The following is a 19,448-nucleotide window of genomic DNA, read 5'->3' as shown; positions in this document are numbered from 1 at the left end:
TTCCCCCATTGTGGAGGATTTTTCAATTTAAGTTTTTACACCGGTAAGATAACGTTTTATTAAGGTTTAATCTTCAAATTTCGCGCTTTAAAATTTTGGTTCAGTTTGCATTTTTTTTTTAATAATCTTATTTCATTATGTAACTTTTACACGCGATGAACTTATCAGTTACACAATACACAATTTGCATTTTCTTTTCGTGTATTGAACCTTATTTGATACTTCAACAGATGTGTAAATATTTGTTTAAAAGCAGGTCCCTATATCTACCTACTACGTACCTACTACTAAGTACACAAAATACTCTAAAAGATGAAAAAAAACAATAATGTGATAATTATAAACATAAGCGCAAACATGTAAATTTTAAGTTTTTTGTCACAAATAAACTTAGAACGAGACTGGTTGTATTTTATGAATTATTATGATTCGAATGAATTCAGAATTTGGAATTCAATCCAGTCCCATATTTGATCATGAAAAAATACTGTTGTCAGGTTCATTCGTATCTCCCTTTCCTAAAGGGCTAGTTCAAAAACGTTGTTCCTTTATTCATTCTCTTCAAATTGGATTTAAAAAGGTACCCAAGAATGCTCGCACTTCCTTTGAAGGGGAAGTTTTCCATCAAAAAGTTACATTTAAACTTAACAATTCACAGCACATCTACGTGCAATTTAAGAAAAAATATTTGTAGGTAACGTTGCAAAAGTGACTTATGAGCTGTGATTGGCCAACTTATTAAAGTGCTGGTAACTAAAAAACTGTAAGGGCCTAAACATTGTACAATACGAAAATTATCTCATATTTTGATGGAGAATTTTACGTTAAAAGTAAGTGCAAGCGCTCTGGGACATCTGTATAAATAAGTAGGTTCAACTTAAGTAACCTTTGTATACATAATTCCTTCATTTTAGTTAAAATTCATCCATATTTCTCTTCAACACATATTGATAATACAGTACAACCTCGATTATTCGTGCTTCTCGGGACCGGAGCCTACAATCGAAAAACATGCACATGCAACATAATTATTTGGAACGTTTTTTTAATCAAAATATACAGGGCTAATCACGAGAAGATTACTTCTGAAAATGATTTTTTTGCAACCCAAAATACTAATGTCTTGAGTCACTTGATACAACCCGAATCAGAAATGGAATGCTGAATCCACGATTGCTTAGGCTTTGACAGTGTCACTTTGACAATTACGGAAATGGAGGTTTCGTGAGTGTCCATAGACAACCCAGTTCAGTTTCGATGTGGATATCTTTACGATAAAGGTCCGCAGCAGTCACAGCATTCTCCGTAGATGAGAATATTGACAGTTTTCTCATCATTTGAATAAGACATTGTGACGAGTTTTTCAACTCAACCTAACATCATGCTTGTTAAGGAGAAAAATTATTGGTCGGGCACTTACAGCTTCGGTATAGGACAGATTAATAGAGGTACTACTGAACTAATGGAGCTCTTGTGGAGCGGAATTAAGAATAAAGACGAAATTTAAATAAATAATCTCAAAGTGACATTGACCACCCCAAAGCAATCGTGGATTCAGCATTTTATTTCTAATTCTGGCAGTATCGAGTAGTACAGGACATTAGTATTTTGGGTTGCGGAAATATAATTTTCAGAAGTAATATTCTCGTGACTAGCCCTGTATAAAAACTTCAACAAAATTTATCAACATCTTAACAATAACAATTTGAAATATTGAAGGAAAATTGAAACAATCAACTTTTATTAGACATATTACATAAAAGTAACTATTTTATAGTAAAAAAATCTGGTACTTTCATTTATTTCTTTTTTGGTTCCAAAATTTTCTCTGCCACTTGAGTTTTCAGTTACCTTAATTATGAAGGATTTAATTGCAAAAGAATTTGTTTCAAGCATTTTTCTTAATGTTTGCGAATACTACTATTCAAAAACAAAAATTTTAACTCATAATTTTGTTTTTGCTCTCTGCACTGACTTAAATTTCATTAAACTACACCAACTGTTACTCGTGAAATTCCAGATTTCAACTTTTTTAATATTGGAAGCAAAAATACGAAGAAGTTGGTCTTCGATTTGTGCGTTTTTTGTAATGCACGGATTATCGAGGCACGAATAACCGAACGAACACCCTTGCACAATTAATCCGCACCCGGATAATCGAGGTTCTACTGTAATTCTCAACTAGTGCCTTAATTACGTTCCATCTTACCCCAACTTACCTTATTGTATTTCTGTACTGCATACTCATTTTTACCATTTTATGAAGTAATAATTATTATAATAAGGTATATAATTAATAATAATAATAATACATATGTATAATATTTTAAAACTTCAGTGTTAAATGGGTATTTTAAAAAATACACTTTCTTCAGTGGAGATTTTGTGAGACGACAATTAAAAATATAGTGTCTAATTGTAGGTAAAATATACTTCTCGGCTTCTTGGAATTTGTGGAGGTAATCAATGACAAAAAATTTAATGGTGCTAATTAACTGTCTAAAGTCAATATTACTTTAAAAAAGCATATTAAGTAATTGCATAAATTTTATCTTTTGGTAAAGGGGGATATTTTCAGTTTTCTCAGATTTTTATTTAACAATTCTATTCCGCTAATTACGTGTACCTCTAATTTTCGAATTGAAGTAATGTGTTTTTGATTGCACGTTTTTTTCTGTAGAAATTACAAGCATGGAAGGAATGATTGCCAAGTACAACGTATATTTTTTTAAAATGCTTAGAATACTAATGAATATGCTTTGTCATCTTCAAATAAGTCTTATGTTTCAATTAATAACAGTTGACACAACACGCAACTTGTTAACAATTATTAAGGAAAAGTACATGATTTTATAAGCTGTAGTTGTATGGACCACGTAGAGTTGAGCAGATCACCAAACCTTAAGTGATGAAAAATTTAGTGAATCTTTTCATCTTTATCGGAGCTGCATCCTTCGCAAATTCAGCAAACATTCTCGGTGTATTTCCTCTACCTGGAAGAAGTCACTATGTGATGTTCGAACGTCTTTTAAAGCGTCTAGCTGAAGTTGGTCATGAAGTGGATGTTGTAACGCATTTTCCATCGAAGGAGCTACCACCAAGGTATCAGTTAAGATTCGCAATAAGTGTGCAATTTTCTGTTTTAGGTATCATGAACTGAGTCTTGTGGGCAGCTTGCCCATTTTGGTTAACAATCTCTCCATTAATGTCTTTGATGGTTTCTCTCATTACGATATGGTTCATTTCATGACCAAAATTATGGGAGTCAACGTGTGCGCGGTCACTTTTAACACCACTGTTATGCAAGACTTGAAAAAAACGACGAAAAAGTACGATTTGGTGATTACCGAGATTTTTGGCTCTGATTGCATGTTGGGATTTGGGCACTTATTCAAAGCTCCAACCATTTCTTTAATTAGTAGCATTGCGTTACCATGGGCTGGAGATAGGATAGGAAATCCTGATAATCCTTCTTACATTCCTAATTATTTCGTCTCGTCTTCTGCTAGAATGACGTTGTACGAGAGGATAGAAAACACAGTTTCGTTGTTGATGTCTAAGTTTCTGTAAGTACGTTTCAAATCAACGATAGTTTCTATTGTAGTTTTGAAGGTATTATCGTTTCACTCGTAAAGAGACAAACGAAGTTAGTAGAGAATATTTCGGTGCCGAGTTGCCCCCCATAGAACATTTAGCTCTAAACACGAGTCTTATCCTTGTAAACAGTCATCTTAGCATCTCTCATGCTCGACCAACAGTGCCTAACTTCATTGAAGTTGGGGGTCTTCACATCCACGAGCCCAAACCTTTAAAAAAGGTGAGACACTAACATTTCCATGAACTCTAGAATAACGAAACTTCAGTATTTCGAAGACTTGGTAACCACCAACACCAAAGGCGTCATTTTTCTGACGATGGGCTCGATGATTCTCACAGAAACTTTCGACTATGACAAACTCCAAGGAATGTTCGATGCTTTTGCAGAGTTACCTTATAAAATTCTCTGGAAAGCAACCAGAGAGAGGTTCCCTGAAGGACTGAACATCCCCAGGAATATCCATTTTGAAAAGTGGATGCCTCAAACTGACATTCTATGTACGTATTAAATCGGTAGGTACTTCAGAAGCATAAGGGTTTATCTCCATAAATTATAGTTTCGAGAAAATAACCAAAACAGGTATTCTAAAAAATCTCTTTTCAAATATGCAATTTAAGAGCGAATTGCGAGTTATTGGTGATAATAATCGTAATCTTTGATTCAAAAATATTTTTTTTCGAATTTGCCGCTTTAATAGGTCCAGAACTCAAAGTAGAAAATTTTGTTTTTTAAGAATTGGCAGAACTAATTAATCTGGCTGTCACCTGTTTCGTGTGTTTACTAAATTGCTGCGTGAATAAAAAATGTATCAGTATAATTGAATTGTCCTTTGCGGCCAACAATAATTGTACCTCAATATAATAGATGTGAATACTGGCTGTGAGGTTACGTTACGTTAAAGTCAAAATTCAGTGATAATGAAACTCAATAAATGTCAAATTTGAAATTGAATTTGAAAATCAAGTGGCAAGTCGTGGTTACAAAACCATTACCAATCGTGTAAAACGAAAAGTCTTAGAATTGAAAAATTTAAATTTTTTATTAAAAAAAGGGTGCAAATTCGAAAAAATAGTATAAAGGACTTGTATTAAAATCGCCAGGAACTCGTGCACCAAATTGGCCATTATAAAACACGTTCTTTAATATACTATTTTAGCATATTTTTACACCTGGTTGTTCATGCTTCTAAGAAAAATTAGATTATTTGGATTTAACTCCCACTTAGTAACAGAAACTTTCAAAAAAAATTAACAATGTTAAAACATGTTAAATAATGTTGAAAAAAAAAGGTAATACGTTATTAGAAATAATGGCTAACGAAGGTATTTTAAAATTAACCCAAATTCAGCAACTTCTATGAACTATTAACCTTAAAAAAACTCCCACAAATTTCGTTCTTGTGACACCAAAAATGTTGAAATTAAAGCGGGTTTTTTAGCTGCTCGAAATAAAAATTTCTACAAATTCTCCTTTTCGCTCTAAATGTTTGTAAATCGGCACTTTAAATAAGACAGTCAAGAGTGATTGATAATCTCCACAAATTTCGTTAAAATCACATAAAAAATAAAGAAATTACTTACTCTTAAAAAAATGGATAGCACTTAATGGCATTTAATTAATTTAATTTCTAAAAATTCGACTTTTTGATCTAAATTTTTGCAAATTAGTGATATGTATTACTAAAACAAACAAAAAAAAACAACATGCACAATTTCGTTCCTGTCGCGCTAAAAATAACGAATTTACAGTGTTGAAAAAAATTGACATTTCCACAGTTGTCCAAATAAAAATTTCTAAATCTTCTCCTTTTTGGTCTAAATTTTTCTAAACCGGTACTCTTAATAAGACAGTCAAGACTTATAAACTCCACAAATTTGGTTATAGTGGCATTAAAAATGAAGAACTTACAGGTCGTTAAAAATTTATCACATTTTTTTGGCCAAAAAACAAAAATTTTGCTTTGCTCCTCGAAACCAAAATTTCTAAAAATTCTCTTTTCCGGTCTAAATTTTTCTAAATCGACACTCTTAATAAGGCAGTCGGGAGTGATAATCTCCACAATTGTCGTTAAAATCGCATAAAAAATTAAGAAATTGAATTAAAAAATTGGTGACTTTTTTTGTTCTTACAATGAAAATTTTAATGGACTTTAATTCTTCTTTAGTATTCCCAAATAATATACTTGCTTATACAGTTGAGTAACAAAATCACCTCGAAAAGTAGACCTGTAAGGAGTTAGTTCTTTATGCTTCTATCATGATGTGGTACTTAATTCCTTAAAGAAACCTAAAATCGTTACTTTTTCATCAAATGGGGATTATTTTTCTCTATCTTAAAGAAGTTGTAAAGAGTAATAAAAAACATTATTTAACTCATTTTTCACAAAAATTGGAGATAGACCCTTACGCTTCTCAGGTACCGAAATTATCTCGGTATTTTATGAAGAGTGTTTCCAGGTCACCCCAACGTAAAACTCTTTGTTTCCCATGGGGGTTTGATGGGTTCCCAAGAAGCGATCTATTGCGGCGTACCGCGCTTAGGCATCCCTCTTTTCGCCGATCAAGTTAACAACATCAAAGCTGCGGAAAAGTTAGGTCTCGCAATCAAGGTTGAATACAAAGACATCAACAAAGAAACTATTTTAACTGCTGCAAAAACATTACTAGAGGATCCATCGTAAGTTTGATTGATTTCGACTATAATGTACGAACTATCTTTTCAGTTACAAGAAAAATTCAGAACGAGTTTCAAAAGAATTCAAAGATCGACCAATGTCTCCTTTGGACACTGCAGTTTATTGGGTTGAGTATGTGTTAAGACATAAAGGAGCTCCTCAGTTGAGAAGTGTTGGAGCTGACTTGCCCTGGTATCAATACTTTTTAGTAGATGTGGCGGCGGTATTTCTTGTTATTTGTGCAGCTTTTGGGGTCCTTGCAGTCGTCGCTTTAAAAGCCGTTTTGCAACTGACCCAAGAAAAAAAGAAGACTGATTGATGAAGAAACAATAAACGTTTTTAGAATCCCACATTATTCGTTTTACAAAACGAGTCAAGTTCTTTGAGTAACACTCACTTAAACGTTATTGAAATAGATTGATTTTTTTCTCACCCAATGTTAATAGAGTCGTTATGAAATAAGTCCTTCCAAAGCTCCATTCGCTCCCGTTTTCGCTTATTTACAACGTCGACAATTTCCTGTGTTATTTGCATGTTACTTAACCGTGGACTTATTCAAATCTCATCATTCTTTGGAATCTTGCCCTTGCATATTTCCACTAATTACTTCTTAATTTAAGCAAAAGAGTGCTGATAAAGTCTCCCACCGTTTGAAAATTTTGACTAATCCTGCACACATCTAAAATTTGTAAAACCGGTATATCTCCTTGACCTAATGGTTATGGCAAAGAAAGTAGTATAGCCAATGAATGACCAGCAGGAAGGCACAAGAAGAGGAAAGTGCAGTCGTCAACACTGTTGCGGTCAGTTCGTGTAGGTATTGTGCAGCAGGAAAAATGGCAAACATCCTGCGAAACTCGTGGGGCATATTTGTAGTGTTCAGTGTACTGTGTTTTAGTCCAGATTTAGGTGAGTTTAGTAAAACCGCAAACTGGAGTTCTGCAATTATCGAACGTGAAAGTGAATTGTCACATAATTTGTCCAGATCTTGGTGTTTGTTGCACCTTAACTATGCCTCTTTTTCGAATCGCAAATTAGAATGCAAAGAATGTGTCTTATGAATTCACAGTTATTTTGAATAAAATCAAGGCGCGTAACATTAAAGACAAAGTCGTTTTGATGAATTCTTCGAAGTACTTTTCCAGTTGCATTGACTTCTTGAAGGCCACAAAATAAAGCAACGCATCGCGGGCATTTATGGTTTCACTTTTCGTTGCAATTTAAAAAAAGGCCTTGACAACGTAAGGTTATTATTTTAGTCTCAGAAAATCGAGGTTAAAGTAGAAAGTAATGATGGCATGTGTTGGATCCTCCGCTTTCGATATTTGTTTGTATTTTTGCTATTTTCTACTTCCTTGTCGCTTCTGAAATGTCAGTACCATACAAGGTTGACTGGTCGCGCCACGCACCACAAACCGTGCAAATATAACAAAAATTCTCAAAATTTCCGCGAATTTTATAACTTGTTTCGTCTACTTCCGCGTCATTTTCTAAAATTGTAAATTCTATCGGTGAAAGAAAACTCTGTAATCGGAAGAAGATTTATGTTTCGCAGACAAAATTTAACTTTCATTTGCGCTTTCGTGATTTTTTCTGAACTGTTACATGGTTTCCTAATTAGCGACGAAGAAAACGAAAGTAAATTACATGAAAATTTGTGGTCATAGCCATTAAAAACGTTATCTTTATGGGTATTTATGTAACCGAGCGCAAAATTCTGAAAACAGTTGGATGGACATTTTCTTGTAAGAAAATCATGTCTTAGGTAACCGCCCAGTTATGCGACCCAGAATTTCTCGTACAAAAGAAAAGTGTTTACTTTAACCTTCGATGAGCGAAAATGTTCCTATCGTGTTTGGTAAAAGTGAACTTGAACTTTACGCGTACGAAAGCCAACTTTTACAGCATAATATGGAGCGTACTATACACTTTCCTATTCATGGTATCCATTGAAGATGACCTGAAAGAATGACCGCATTTTTACAGTTAAAACAGTAGAAAGCAGATTTGATTACGAGCATGAAATTCCGACTTCGTCATCTATAGATCTTTGCAGTTAAAAGCCAGGACAGGAAAGCCAAAGATGATAAGAAACAAGAAGAGTTTGAATGTCCGCAAGGGGTTGGGAACGGTAATTTCGCCGACCCAGCGACGTGTAGGAGATTCTACCAGTGCGTGGATGGTTACCCCTACTTGAACAGGTGCCCGTCGGGGTTGTACTTCGACGACATCAGCAAGTTCTGCACGTTTAAGAACGAAGCGCGCTGCGGGCCAATTGCGTCAAGTGAGTACAGAAACTAATCTAAAAATTCAATGAGAAAAAGTGTTTGCGTTCAGCTCCGGCTCCTGTGACAGAGCCTCCGACTGATTTAGCCCCAAAGTGTAACACTGGGGATTGTGATCTTCCTTACTGCTTCTGCTCCAAAGATGGAACTATTATTCCAGGTGGACTAGACCCGGAAGATGTGCGTTTCTATTTTACACCTATTCAGACTAATGATGTAATTTCAGACGCCGCAAATGATTCTTCTCACTTTCGACGGTGCCATTAACCTAAACAACTACGATCATTACCGGAAGGTTTTCAATAAAAAGCGGCAAAATCCCAATGGTTGCGACATTAAAGGTACCTTCTTCATTTCGCACGAGTACAGCAACTACCAAATGATCCAAGGACTAGCCAATGAAGGACACGAAATGGGGACCGAGACGATTTCGTAAGTTGGTGTTGTAATTAAGAAGTCACACTAGTTTTCAATTCTAAAGTTTGCAAATGGGTCTCCAAGACAAAGGTTACGAAGAGTGGGTAGGAGAAATGATTGGAATGAGGGAAATTTTACGACACTTTTCCAATATTTCGAAGAGCGAAGTCGTCGGAATGAGAGCACCGTTCTTGAAGCCTGGCCGCAACGCCCAGTACAAAGTTCTCGAAGATTTTGGGTACATTTACGACAGTTCTATTGGAGTGCCTCCGTTGCCGGTCCCAGTGTGGCCCTACACGCTCGATTATAAAATTCCACACGAGTGCAAATCTGGAAGTTGCCCAACAAAATCATTCCCAGGTTTGTTTCCCAGTCGTAAAAAAATCGATTTCAAAATTGGATTTTAGGCGTTTGGGAAATACCTCTAAATGCCCACTTCATCGAAGGGTATGAAGGTGGACACTGCCCTTATCTAGATCAGTGCGTTTTGCACAATCACGACGCAAATGACGTCTTGGAATGGTTACAAGAAGATTTCAACAGACACTACGAGCAAAACAGAGCTCCATACATGATGCCGTTCCATACTAACTGGTTCTCAATACGAGAACTCGAACAGGGACTTCAGAAGTTTTTGGACTGGGCGGTGACACTGTGAGTATGCAATCTAAAAGAGAGATTTTGTAAGTAAAGAAATGGTTTTAGGCCGGATGTTTGGTTCGTCACAGGAACCCAAGCTCTAACCTGGATGACCGACCCAAAAACCCTCAAAGAACTAAACAACTACGAAGGCTGGGCATGTAGAAACAAAGCGAATTTGCCACCCAAAAAATGCAAAACTTCCAATAAGTGCGCTCTTAATTTCAAAACTCCAGATTTAAATTTCACGGATACGAGGTATTTGGAAACTTGCAATGATTGTCCAAATCAGTATCCATGGCTGGGTGACGCGGAAGGGTCAGGGATTCCAGGAAAAGACAACTATGTTCCTGACAACGTTAGAAAATAGTACAATACTGGTAGTTACTACCTTCCAAAGTGTTTTAAATTAAATAGGTAATGTCAATGAAGTTGACTATTATATTTATGTTAGTGTACTTCAACATAAGCCACGTGTAAAAATTTTGTATTGTTGTTTTTAAAAAATAATAAATTATTGTTATCCGAAAATCATTCAGTTCTAATTTCATGTCGCTCAAAGCTGAGGTTTATAAATGAGTATTTACACAAAAATGATGGTCAAAATGGTGAATGCGCCCAAAAATGAGTATAAAAGGAAGTTTTTCAATTGACTTATAATATTTATTGTAGTAACAATGTTTTCTTAACAAATCTTCTAAATTAATTCAACAAAATCAATTATATTAATTACTGTGGTATTGTTATTGTTTGTGCACAATAAATGGTGTAAAATCTAAAAACTAATTGTCCTTAGAATTTCCGACCACATTTTTTTTTATCTTGTAGACAATAACGTGATCAGCACAAGCAAAATAGTTTGAGCAAAATTCATCGTATCGGTAATAGGAAAAGGTATGATTGAAATACATGCAAGTCTTATTAAAGTGCATGTATTTCAGACACACCTGAATCAGACAGTGTAGACGTGTCAATACACAAATTAGTCTCATTTCCTAGTAAAAAGCGCTTATGAATATGTAAATTCATTATTGCCTATAAAATTACGCAACAGCCTTTAGCATACCAGCAACTCAAATCAACAAAATCCGCATTCGTGCATGCATGCAGTCTTATTCTGGCTAAAGTTCTAAATGACTAGATAAACGTGGCCCTTTTTTAATTTCCTTTTTTTTCTTTTTGTTCTTGGTAGTGGCTTCCTCAGGTTTTAACTGAGGTCCTTGTTTTCTATAAGGATTAACATAGTTTGGATTCCTCTCAACATGATTGAGTTCCTGACTAGCTAAAGACAAGGCTTTAATTGTACTATTGTCTAGAAGATACCTGACTTGATTGCAAAATGCGATGCTCCATTGCAATAAAACATCCCAGTTATTGTTGGTCTTTAATACTGATATTGATATGTCTGGGAATCTTAAAATTACTTCCGAAAATAACGCGGTATTCTCTAAAATATTCGATAAGGCATCTTTAATTCTATCATCTACAGGGAAGTCAGACACACCAGGGATGTATGGTGAGGCTTCGATTGTCGCTCTGCTGTCCTGAATTACAGTGAATACTTTTTCAGCCATAAGCATGATCATTGAATACTGTTTTTCATAGTTGGAGATTTTCTGGAAGCTTTTAATGGCTTCCAATTGTTCGGCTCGTTGTCGACGAAAAAGTTTTTTATCTGAAAAAATCGTTACGTTCATAACAAACAATTTAGAGCTACAACAATAATTACATAATTGTTCCGCCAGCTCGGGCTCGTTTGCTTGAACAAAAATACCGAGAAAAAACGAAATTAAAACAATTAAAATTCTCATTTCGTTTCTACATAACCTATATAGATAAAATTTTATAATTTGAATTTGGTCCACGATACACACATAAGCCGAGTCGCAAACCACGTTATTTTAAAAGTACACTGGTTACGTCACCTTCAGTAGTAATTCTAGTGTAAAATAATCTCCGCCCATGTACTTCTCTCAGGTCAATAAAATTTAAAAACCTGTTTTATCAGCCAGGATGTGGCCAGGATCGAAAAAAGAACAATGGCGACTGGACCCAAACTTGCGAATTCTCCCCTTGAATTACTGACAAATGATGGAAGCCATGAGCCCCCCGTTATAAATCAGGTGTGGGGCCCCGTAATCTGTGGTTCCCTTGGTTTTATTAGTGTCGTAATGACGAATTGGACGTTGAGGAGACCAGTGATGAGCGGTTTGTGGATGACATAACCTCAACTTTGTGACAGCTTATATAACTTGGGGTTTCAGGAATTCAGAGCCATGTTGTGATAACAGCAATAGGTGTAAAATTCGGCACATGGCTTGACACTTACAGGGAAAATTATTTAGCGCAAAGAGACGCTGTCTATAGACATTACATTCAATTGCATCCTGAGGATTTTCCTGATTTTGGTAAGTTGAGTGTGGGGGCTGCAGTTTGGATTAATCTTGCATGTTTTAGCACGAAAGAAATACGGCGAAGTTCTCGAATCTTGGGTGCCAATTCGTTAAATTTCTCTTTGTAGTAGTAAGATAAATAAATTGTTAATATATTGCGTGTGTTATTCAGGAAGGAAAAATGAGTGTAAGTATGCATTTCATTTATTAATAATTGTGGGCGAAAATACAAGTATTTAACTCCTAAATTGTATACATTGTAAATAATCAGAGTTACTCTAAGATGTGATGTTGTACATTGTTTATTTGTATTGAGAAAAGCCTACAAAATATAACAATACTTATACAATCATTTCCAAACTTCAAAGTTAGACTTCATATAATTCAACATTAACAAACAAAATGGAAGAATCTGATAAATTTACTTTTGGTTAGAAAAATACATGTATCAATAATACCTCTATTTCTACAAAATACATTAATCAATAAATACATTAGTCACCCTTAATTCATCACAGACTACAATAAGTTAATTTTGCTGTGGTACATGTTAAAGTCCAATTAAAATATTAAATAAATTCGCTTAAAACTAGACCTGAATTATGTAAACTAAAAAGAAACAGAATCGTGAAAACACTGCTACTGAATCAAGTTTTTGGCAACACTTTAAGACAAACTAAAACGAACGAGATAGTATACTAGCGCCCTTGTGTCATCGCTTTAAACCGTTCTGTTTCGCGATTGTAAAATTTCTCATGAATCTCAATATTATTGTACCATTTCTCAGTTTCACTATAATACCGAATACAAAAATAAAATTAGCTTTTTAAGCTACTCACTAAATTTATCTTATTCCTAAACAAGAAAGATGATTCTATAAGTTGATTTTCTAAGGTTACTTCACAATCTAATTAAGAGAAATCAAAACTGTCCTATTGCAAGCGCAAATCATTGACCCAACAATGGAATAATGCGAAAGTCGGCAACATGATTTATTTAATACACTCAATTGCACGATCTGCATACGAAAAACCGGCTTAGATATTCCACCTTACTATAAAAATCAGTGCAGATCATGTTGCCGATTTTGTAGACTTGATTGCACAAATATGGTGCTAAAATTAACGGGGAGGTAGCGGCAAATACATATTAACCCCAAAAACAGCCTTAAAATATGCGCGGTCATCTAACTATCAAAGTCAGTTTAGGCGTGATTGTATTAAAATTATTGTGAATATAGAGAGAGGAGCTTGGCGTTGAAAATAACTTACAAACAACACTTAATAAAATACACAATAAATACCACAATAAAACATTTAGATGCATAAAATGCATTAACAACCGAAAAAATACTAGTTTGTGATCTAATCACGAGAGGAATGTTTAACAATAACCTAACAACTAACTAGAAGATAACTAACGTGCAATTAAAATATGAACAAGAACAAGCGTGAAGCGGGAGGGTACTTAGTGCAATCACATTTTGTAGCGGACAAAATGGCATTTCATTAGAATAGCTCAAAACTTGGCTGGCACAAAATTACCATTTTGTGTACTACTCTATAAGTAAATGAGGCATTCATAGAATAAACGTAAATTAATTGCAATATCCTAATGCTATGAAAATTATGTCGGGAGACTTAACGTTATGTTTAATAAATTATGAGAATTATCAGTTCTGTTCAACATAATACTGATTTTCTTTTATCATATGTGCAAATACAGATCAAATGGCAAGCTACCAACAAATCGTCAGTTATAGAGAATTTTGTCTCCGAGAGGATTTCGTCTATCAGGCCGAAAAGCGTGGATAAAACACCCACAGGGTCAAACTGGAGGGATACAAACGTTTTATGTACAATGATGCCAGTAATATGTCTAAAAAACATGCCATACATGCTACTGAAAAGAAACTAGAATAGTGCGATAGCAGATCTATTTTTAGTTACGTTGTTTATGCTAGGATTCTATTTAATTCACCCCGCCAATATCCCTGCGCGTGCTTATAAAAAAATTCGGACGTAAACCCCCTTGAACGCCACTGATGATATTGCATTTAAATTATAATGCCCTGCATTACTACTTAAGTACTGTATCGATTAAAAAAATTATTCTCGTCGAGCCCTCTTAGGTCTAATACCACCATCAGAATCACTTTTACCTCTTTTACCCACTTGTACTTGAGATTGCGCCGTTAGATGAAGAGATATCGCGTGAGTATTCAGTTTTTCTGCCAGCAGAAGATCCTTGAGTTCTTTCATTTTCTGACTGTGAAGAATGATTGTCGGTCGTTTATTTTCACAGGGTTCTTCTTTCTCCTTCACTTCCGGGATAACTTCCTCCTTCTTTTCTTCGATTTCTTGCTTAGAAGTGCTGGGCTTGCCGTTTTCCTTTCCCAAAGGGACTGCTTCGTCGCCTCCTAAATTTCTCTTGTTAGATACTGGAGATTCGGGGAGAATTGATAACTTACCCACAAAGGGAGAACCATCACCTTGCAGCAAATACTCCGGATTAAGAATTTTCTCCGAGCAAGCGGCGGTCAACGCTTCAATACTCGGATGGAAATTTGAGGTCGATTGATCATCTTTTACTGCCTTCGAACTAAGCGAAGACAGAATGTCATTGTCGCTGGTACCGTTCTCTTTTTCGTAATTATTGTTGTTGAAGTAGCCCCCATTGGAACGCTTATGTGTGTCGTTTTCGGCTTTACCACAAACTATATCAACTTGGGCTCGGACTTCGGCGTCAAATTTCGATATCGTGTTTACTAGAGGTTTAGCCCATCCGATGTGGAGGACGGGGGTGGCACTGCCCTCTTCCCATTGACATATCCCGTCGTAAAATCGGAGCAAATTCGCGAAGCATTCAGGCTTTTTCAGGATGGTATTTGCACTGAAACCTGAGCTTTCCACTTTCATTATATGAGGTATTAGTTCGTTTGCTATTTCTAGGAATTCCTTATAAATTTCTTCGTCGTCCCGCGAATAATTATACCTGCAAAGAGACTAAATCAAAACGAGGGAGCGCCGATATTTAAAGTTCAATTGTTCCTTGCCCCAATGGGCTTTAAACACATAACTAAATACCCATAATTACGAGGTTGTTTCTTTCATCATTGTATAGAAGCCCCCAATTGAACTAACGGGATGTTTTTGGGGGCTTTTTTGTACCGCAAAAACCCTACTCAGTTCAGAAGCTAGGCGACAAATTAATTTCAAAAATGTATTGACGTAATTGATGAATTAGGAGTACGATAAGCACGTAAACAATAAAATCAATTAGATTGTAAAGATATAAAAAACTTGTTTTGAAAAATTATTTATAAATATGATATAAGCGATTTATCAATGCGCATTGAAAAGGTGTGTCAATTTTCGCGATGCAAATGCTACTTACATTCTAATAACGTCACTGGCGTTCGCCCAGCTCTCAAACGCTTCTTTGTACATTTTGTTACGGTAAAAGTAACCTCCCTGATAAGTATAAGGATAAACATGTTGATTATTATAATAGGTACGTGCAGACGATATGGCCTCTTCAAATAAGACACTGCAAGGTGTCCTAAAAAAAATGTATAAATATTTTGTTGTAAATGTGGAGATTGGTCTTACCTCCCCTCCTTTGGAGCAATTTCCTCCAAATCCCCAAGATTCCCAATAGCCATGGGATACTTCTTTAAATGTCCCAAGTCATACAAAAGCCACAACAACTCTTGTTGTAATAAAGCAACCTCAAACGCATCATGTGTTGCATTCAAAGAAGGATTAATAGCAGAAACTAAAGCTGCAACTTCCATATGCCTTGTACATATCACTGGTTTGTTGTTTACATATAACCAAGACCTAGCTGAGATACCCTTCCCTATCTCTTGGCCCCTTTTATCTTCATTACCTTTACCATGCCATGTGACTTCCGCAGTCTCCGAGCCCCGTTCTCCGAAAACCACCCACGCATGGTCTTCAGACAATGCTAAATGCACATCAGCATATCCCAACGTCTGGCAACCGGCGACAACAGCAAACGCGACTCCAAAGCAATCCAGTTTACTTCCTGTCAAATAACTGTATAGACTCTGCAGATGAGCCCTGTCTTTGTAATAACTGCGTGTTAAAGAATTCCATACTACGTCTGAAACTTTCTTGACGAGTTCCCTCGTGGCGTACGATTTGAAGCCTTTATTGGGTTCGACGGCACTTTTCATAATATTCTGGAACTGACTGTAGAGGGTCTCGATGGTGTGGAACTCCAGAACTGGGAGACTTGTGGCTTCGACGGGTTCGCACACCTGCAAATCCGTGTTTGACCGGCATGTCAACGAGTTCTCGACAGCACCCGCGACGATCGACAGTAAAGCCAAATCCGGCTCGCAAGCGTCTTCTAATTGATTCTTGAAAAGTTGGATGACTGATGTTATGTTCTTTATTGGAAATAATGCTTTGTCTATTTCCCGAAAACCCGCCATGTCGATGCTTTACATTTTCTGTCACTTGTTAAATTAAAAAGCCAAGCGGCTATTACCAACATAAAAACAATTAATTGAGTAACTGTCAAATGTCAAAGAACAGATTTATACGATTATAACCGATCGGACACGAACGCACGATAGCGGGAAATTCAATTCAATTTTTTTTCGGTCAATTTATTACATCTTTTACATTAATAAAATAAATAGGTACATAGTCGGTAGAAAATATAGAAGTTTATCACAATCGTAAATATAAAGGTACAACTATTAGCAATGCGTTTTTGTTATCTGAAGAATGTTCACAATGTTTCGTACACATTCGGACTAGAATGTTAATTCTCATGGAAAATTGAAACCAAACAGATGAGTAAATATACACAAATTCCAGTTTAAAGAAACTACTATATTTCAATTCGGCATTGCAGTCGAATGTCTGACAAACATTGCGCTTGCATTATCCGTTCCTATAATTAGGAGTCGGGGTATTGACAGACCCCCAGAAGAGCGGTGTCTTCGTTTCTTCATGCATGATAAAGAAGAAAAAAGGAACATCAACCCTCACTGTAACCCGTCCTCCATCTCTTGACAAACTCACGGACGTGGCTGCTGCTGCTTCTGTTCCTGACTCGGTAATGTCCATGTAAACCTTATGAATGACGTTATCAGCGTACAATCCTGGATTTTCAAACTTCTCTGTATTTTCCTGTTGGTTCATATACTGTCTGATATTATCCAAAGTCTCTGAAATTCTAGGAGTAATCTTCATATCAATCCTTCTTCCCACTTTATTTCCGAACTTCTTGTAAGTCACCTTCTGTTGCGCATCAGTGCTATTAACAACTTCTTCACAAGTGTTAACACTGCTCGTTGGATCGAAAATTTGCGTACAGTTGACTGGTTCTCTATTTCTGCTAAAGATGATGACGTCGTTTCCAGTGCTAGACACAGAAATGGGGTTTTGTAGAGATTCGCCAACGAGGGGGTTTTCTGTAGTGGCGCCAGTCCCGGGGGAAAGGAGAGCTAAGTTTGATTGCAAGGGGTTGAAAAGAGACTTTACCCCCAGTGATTCAAGGGTTTTCTTTAGATCGATTGTCGTGGAAAGGTGCATTTTTGGGAAAAGAATGATAGCTCCAGTGTACTTCACGCTGCTTACTAAACGTTCCATTTCTGTTTTATTAAGACTAGATTCTAGTTCTTTCAGTTTCTCTTGGTTGGAGTTGTGAGGAATCACGACATACATTGTGGTCTGGTTACCTTTGTACGGAAAACCAATGATTTCGCAGTTAAGAATTCGATCTTTGTAGTAAGGAAATACTCCTCCATTTGACATCATTTCAACCATAACATCGCTCTTGGTGTTTCTTCCATTGGTGAAAAAAGGTTTTCTGAAAAGTCAACAGTTATTTTGGAAATCGCAACAATGAGAGACAAACCTTTTGGTTGTTCCGTCAAAGAATGGTTTCTCCCACTCCACTTTAAAATACATTGCACTTGCCAAAATCACTTTGGTCTCAGGAGACGGGGCATCAGCCAAAATATCAGTGATTTTTCCTTTGGTTCTTTCAGAGACCCACGCGTTGATTATCTGTTGAGCAGATCCTGGGTTACTCTGAAAATCAACATTCAACACTTCGCTGTAGTAAACCGCCTCCGCCGTGTTCTTGTAGATTTGTCTAATAGGATAATTATTTTGGACAAAAACAGCAGTCGCGAATTTCACTTCACGACCATCAAACCCTGAGGTTGATTGTAACTTTTCTAAGAGTCTTCCAAATTGCTCGTGAACCAACTGCGATTTACTTTGGATGTCGATCCCGGTGGCTAAACCCATGAAAGTTGAAATCTCCTGAAAGGTTTTTCCATTTGATCCCAGTAAAACCAAAGCCAAAGCTCCTATAAAAAGATTTCAGAACACTCTGTTAATTAATACTAGAAAAAAAATACCAGCTATGTTAACAGGAGAATAGACAATACTATCGTAGCCGTTCGGTGCGGACGCAATAAGAGATTTTTGAACATCTAAAGTGAGCTGAAGTATTCCCGAGGCTATGATTTTATCAATGTACTCTTCATAAACTGATGTTCCTCTCAGTTGTGTTAGGTTGACTGGTATTGTCGATGCAGCAGCTGGTGCAGCTGCAATTTGGGAATATCCACCACTGTTTTCATCTGGGTAATACAACTGGGAGTGGAAAATCGGGATAATTGTTAAAATCAGAACTATTTGATGGTACCACATCTAGAAAGAGAAAAATGAGAAAATATTTTGTAACGGAACATGGGAAATTAAGAGTAATTTTCAGCACGTTGCGGATGTTGCAATAGCTGCGAGGAAGTAATTTTATTATAAATAAATATGATTTGCCATTGTAAGTAATGACTTTAATTTGACGTGATTTAAATATCGAGAGAGGTTTTCATATTTTGTTCAGGAAATTACTAAACTCGGTCCCACTTTGAGTTAATGGGATTTCAAATCTTCATGGGATTTCAAATCCCATTAATACTAATTATTACGTACGCCAAAATATTTACATTTACAATTAGCAGTTTAAGAAAAAATGACGAATTGGTTTTTACGCAACGTTTTAAAAAAGTTTCTTCTTTGGCCTATTTGTCGCGAATTATGCCTAGGTAGGTATGTTGAACCGAAACAAACCTTGACTCGTGTTCTTAAGACCCCACTGGATGACCCTGGATAAACTGTACTTCTAAATTAACACATGATTGATGAATATTAAAATTTCTTTACAAAAGCCAAGTCTGAGAACCAAACAACACTGTCACACAACCTGTAATACTCTGAAACTGATTGGAAATGAATCCATGTGCAACAAGCTGACCTTCTGTCCCCACTTCAGCCTGCCATTTATTCAAACCAGAAGACCCGAACAAGACAGCTATTTCGTTATGCTAAACAGAATAACAGTGATCACAAGAAGAGAATTTTTAGGACTGCTTCACTGCCTTGGGATTT

The 19,448-nt window shown here is 36.1% G+C and overlaps 6 protein-coding genes across 7 annotated transcripts; 3 read left to right on the top strand and 3 right to left on the bottom strand.

The window, feature by feature from the left end:
* The first annotated feature begins 2,395 nt into the window (after window positions 1–2,395).
* Window positions 2,396–6,704, top strand: LOC148169485 (UDP-glucosyltransferase 2-like). The gene is made up of 7 exons (XM_088044395.1): window positions 2,396–2,459; window positions 2,858–3,102; window positions 3,147–3,566; window positions 3,613–3,817; window positions 3,864–4,095; window positions 6,055–6,274; window positions 6,321–6,704. Exons 2-7 carry the CDS (start codon window positions 2,909–2,911, stop codon window positions 6,589–6,591), a joined length of 1,542 nt encoding a protein of 513 aa, XP_087900521.1. The 5' UTR covers window positions 2,396–2,459; window positions 2,858–2,908; the 3' UTR covers window positions 6,592–6,704.
* Window positions 6,705–6,995: 291 nt separating this feature from the next.
* On the top strand, window positions 6,996–10,144 carry Cda4 (chitin deacetylase Cda4). Its single transcript, XM_088044394.1, has 7 exons — window positions 6,996–7,181; window positions 8,329–8,556; window positions 8,610–8,737; window positions 8,784–8,989; window positions 9,039–9,334; window positions 9,382–9,628; window positions 9,680–10,144. The coding sequence occupies exons 1-7, from the start codon at window positions 7,022–7,024 to the stop codon at window positions 9,981–9,983; spliced, it is 1,569 nt and encodes a 522-aa protein (XP_087900520.1). The 5' UTR covers window positions 6,996–7,021; the 3' UTR covers window positions 9,984–10,144.
* A 187-nt stretch (window positions 10,145–10,331) lies between these two features.
* LOC148169483 (coiled-coil domain-containing protein 134-like) lies at window positions 10,332–11,525 on the bottom strand. The gene is made up of 2 exons (XM_088044396.1): window positions 11,343–11,525; window positions 10,332–11,288 (listed from the first exon to the last, which is right to left on the bottom strand). The coding sequence occupies exons 1-2, from the start codon at window positions 11,422–11,424 to the stop codon at window positions 10,735–10,737; spliced, it is 636 nt and encodes a 211-aa protein (XP_087900522.1). The 5' UTR covers window positions 11,425–11,525; the 3' UTR covers window positions 10,332–10,734.
* Window positions 11,526–11,612: 87 nt separating this feature from the next.
* On the top strand, window positions 11,613–12,162 carry ND-B14.5B (NADH dehydrogenase (ubiquinone) B14.5 B subunit). The gene is made up of 3 exons (XM_088044397.1): window positions 11,613–11,821; window positions 11,878–12,021; window positions 12,071–12,162. Exons 1-3 carry the CDS (start codon window positions 11,653–11,655, stop codon window positions 12,118–12,120), a joined length of 363 nt encoding a protein of 120 aa, XP_087900523.1. The 5' UTR covers window positions 11,613–11,652; the 3' UTR covers window positions 12,121–12,162.
* A 32-nt stretch (window positions 12,163–12,194) lies between these two features.
* Window positions 12,195–16,559, bottom strand: Mnn1 (menin 1). 2 transcript variants are annotated; one of them, XM_088044393.1, is made up of 4 exons: window positions 15,618–16,559; window positions 15,403–15,567; window positions 14,477–15,000; window positions 12,195–14,425 (listed from the first exon to the last, which is right to left on the bottom strand). In XM_088044393.1, exons 1-4 carry the CDS (start codon window positions 16,466–16,468, stop codon window positions 14,115–14,117), a joined length of 1,851 nt encoding a protein of 616 aa, XP_087900519.1. In that variant the 5' UTR covers window positions 16,469–16,559; the 3' UTR covers window positions 12,195–14,114. The 2 variants fall into 2 exon arrangements, with proteins under 2 accessions (XP_087900519.1, XP_087900518.1); XM_088044392.1 differs by having other exon boundaries at window positions 12,195–15,000.
* A 294-nt stretch (window positions 16,560–16,853) lies between these two features.
* LOC148169480 (serine protease inhibitor 28Dc-like) lies at window positions 16,854–19,222 on the bottom strand. The gene is made up of 4 exons (XM_088043818.1): window positions 19,131–19,222; window positions 18,416–18,710; window positions 17,905–18,364; window positions 16,854–17,856 (listed from the first exon to the last, which is right to left on the bottom strand). Exons 2-4 carry the CDS (start codon window positions 18,708–18,710, stop codon window positions 16,926–16,928), a joined length of 1,686 nt encoding a protein of 561 aa, XP_087899944.1. The 5' UTR covers window positions 19,131–19,222; the 3' UTR covers window positions 16,854–16,925.
* Between the last annotated feature and the right edge of the window lie 226 nt (window positions 19,223–19,448).

Source organism: Gnatocerus cornutus, chromosome 8 (genome assembly GCF_029298725.1).
Source record: "Gnatocerus cornutus isolate USDA-ARS CGAHR chromosome 8, icGnaCorn1.1, whole genome shotgun sequence".
Taxonomy (NCBI): domain Eukaryota; kingdom Metazoa; phylum Arthropoda; class Insecta; order Coleoptera; family Tenebrionidae; genus Gnatocerus; species Gnatocerus cornutus.
This window is presented reverse-complemented; position numbering and strand designations above follow the sequence as displayed.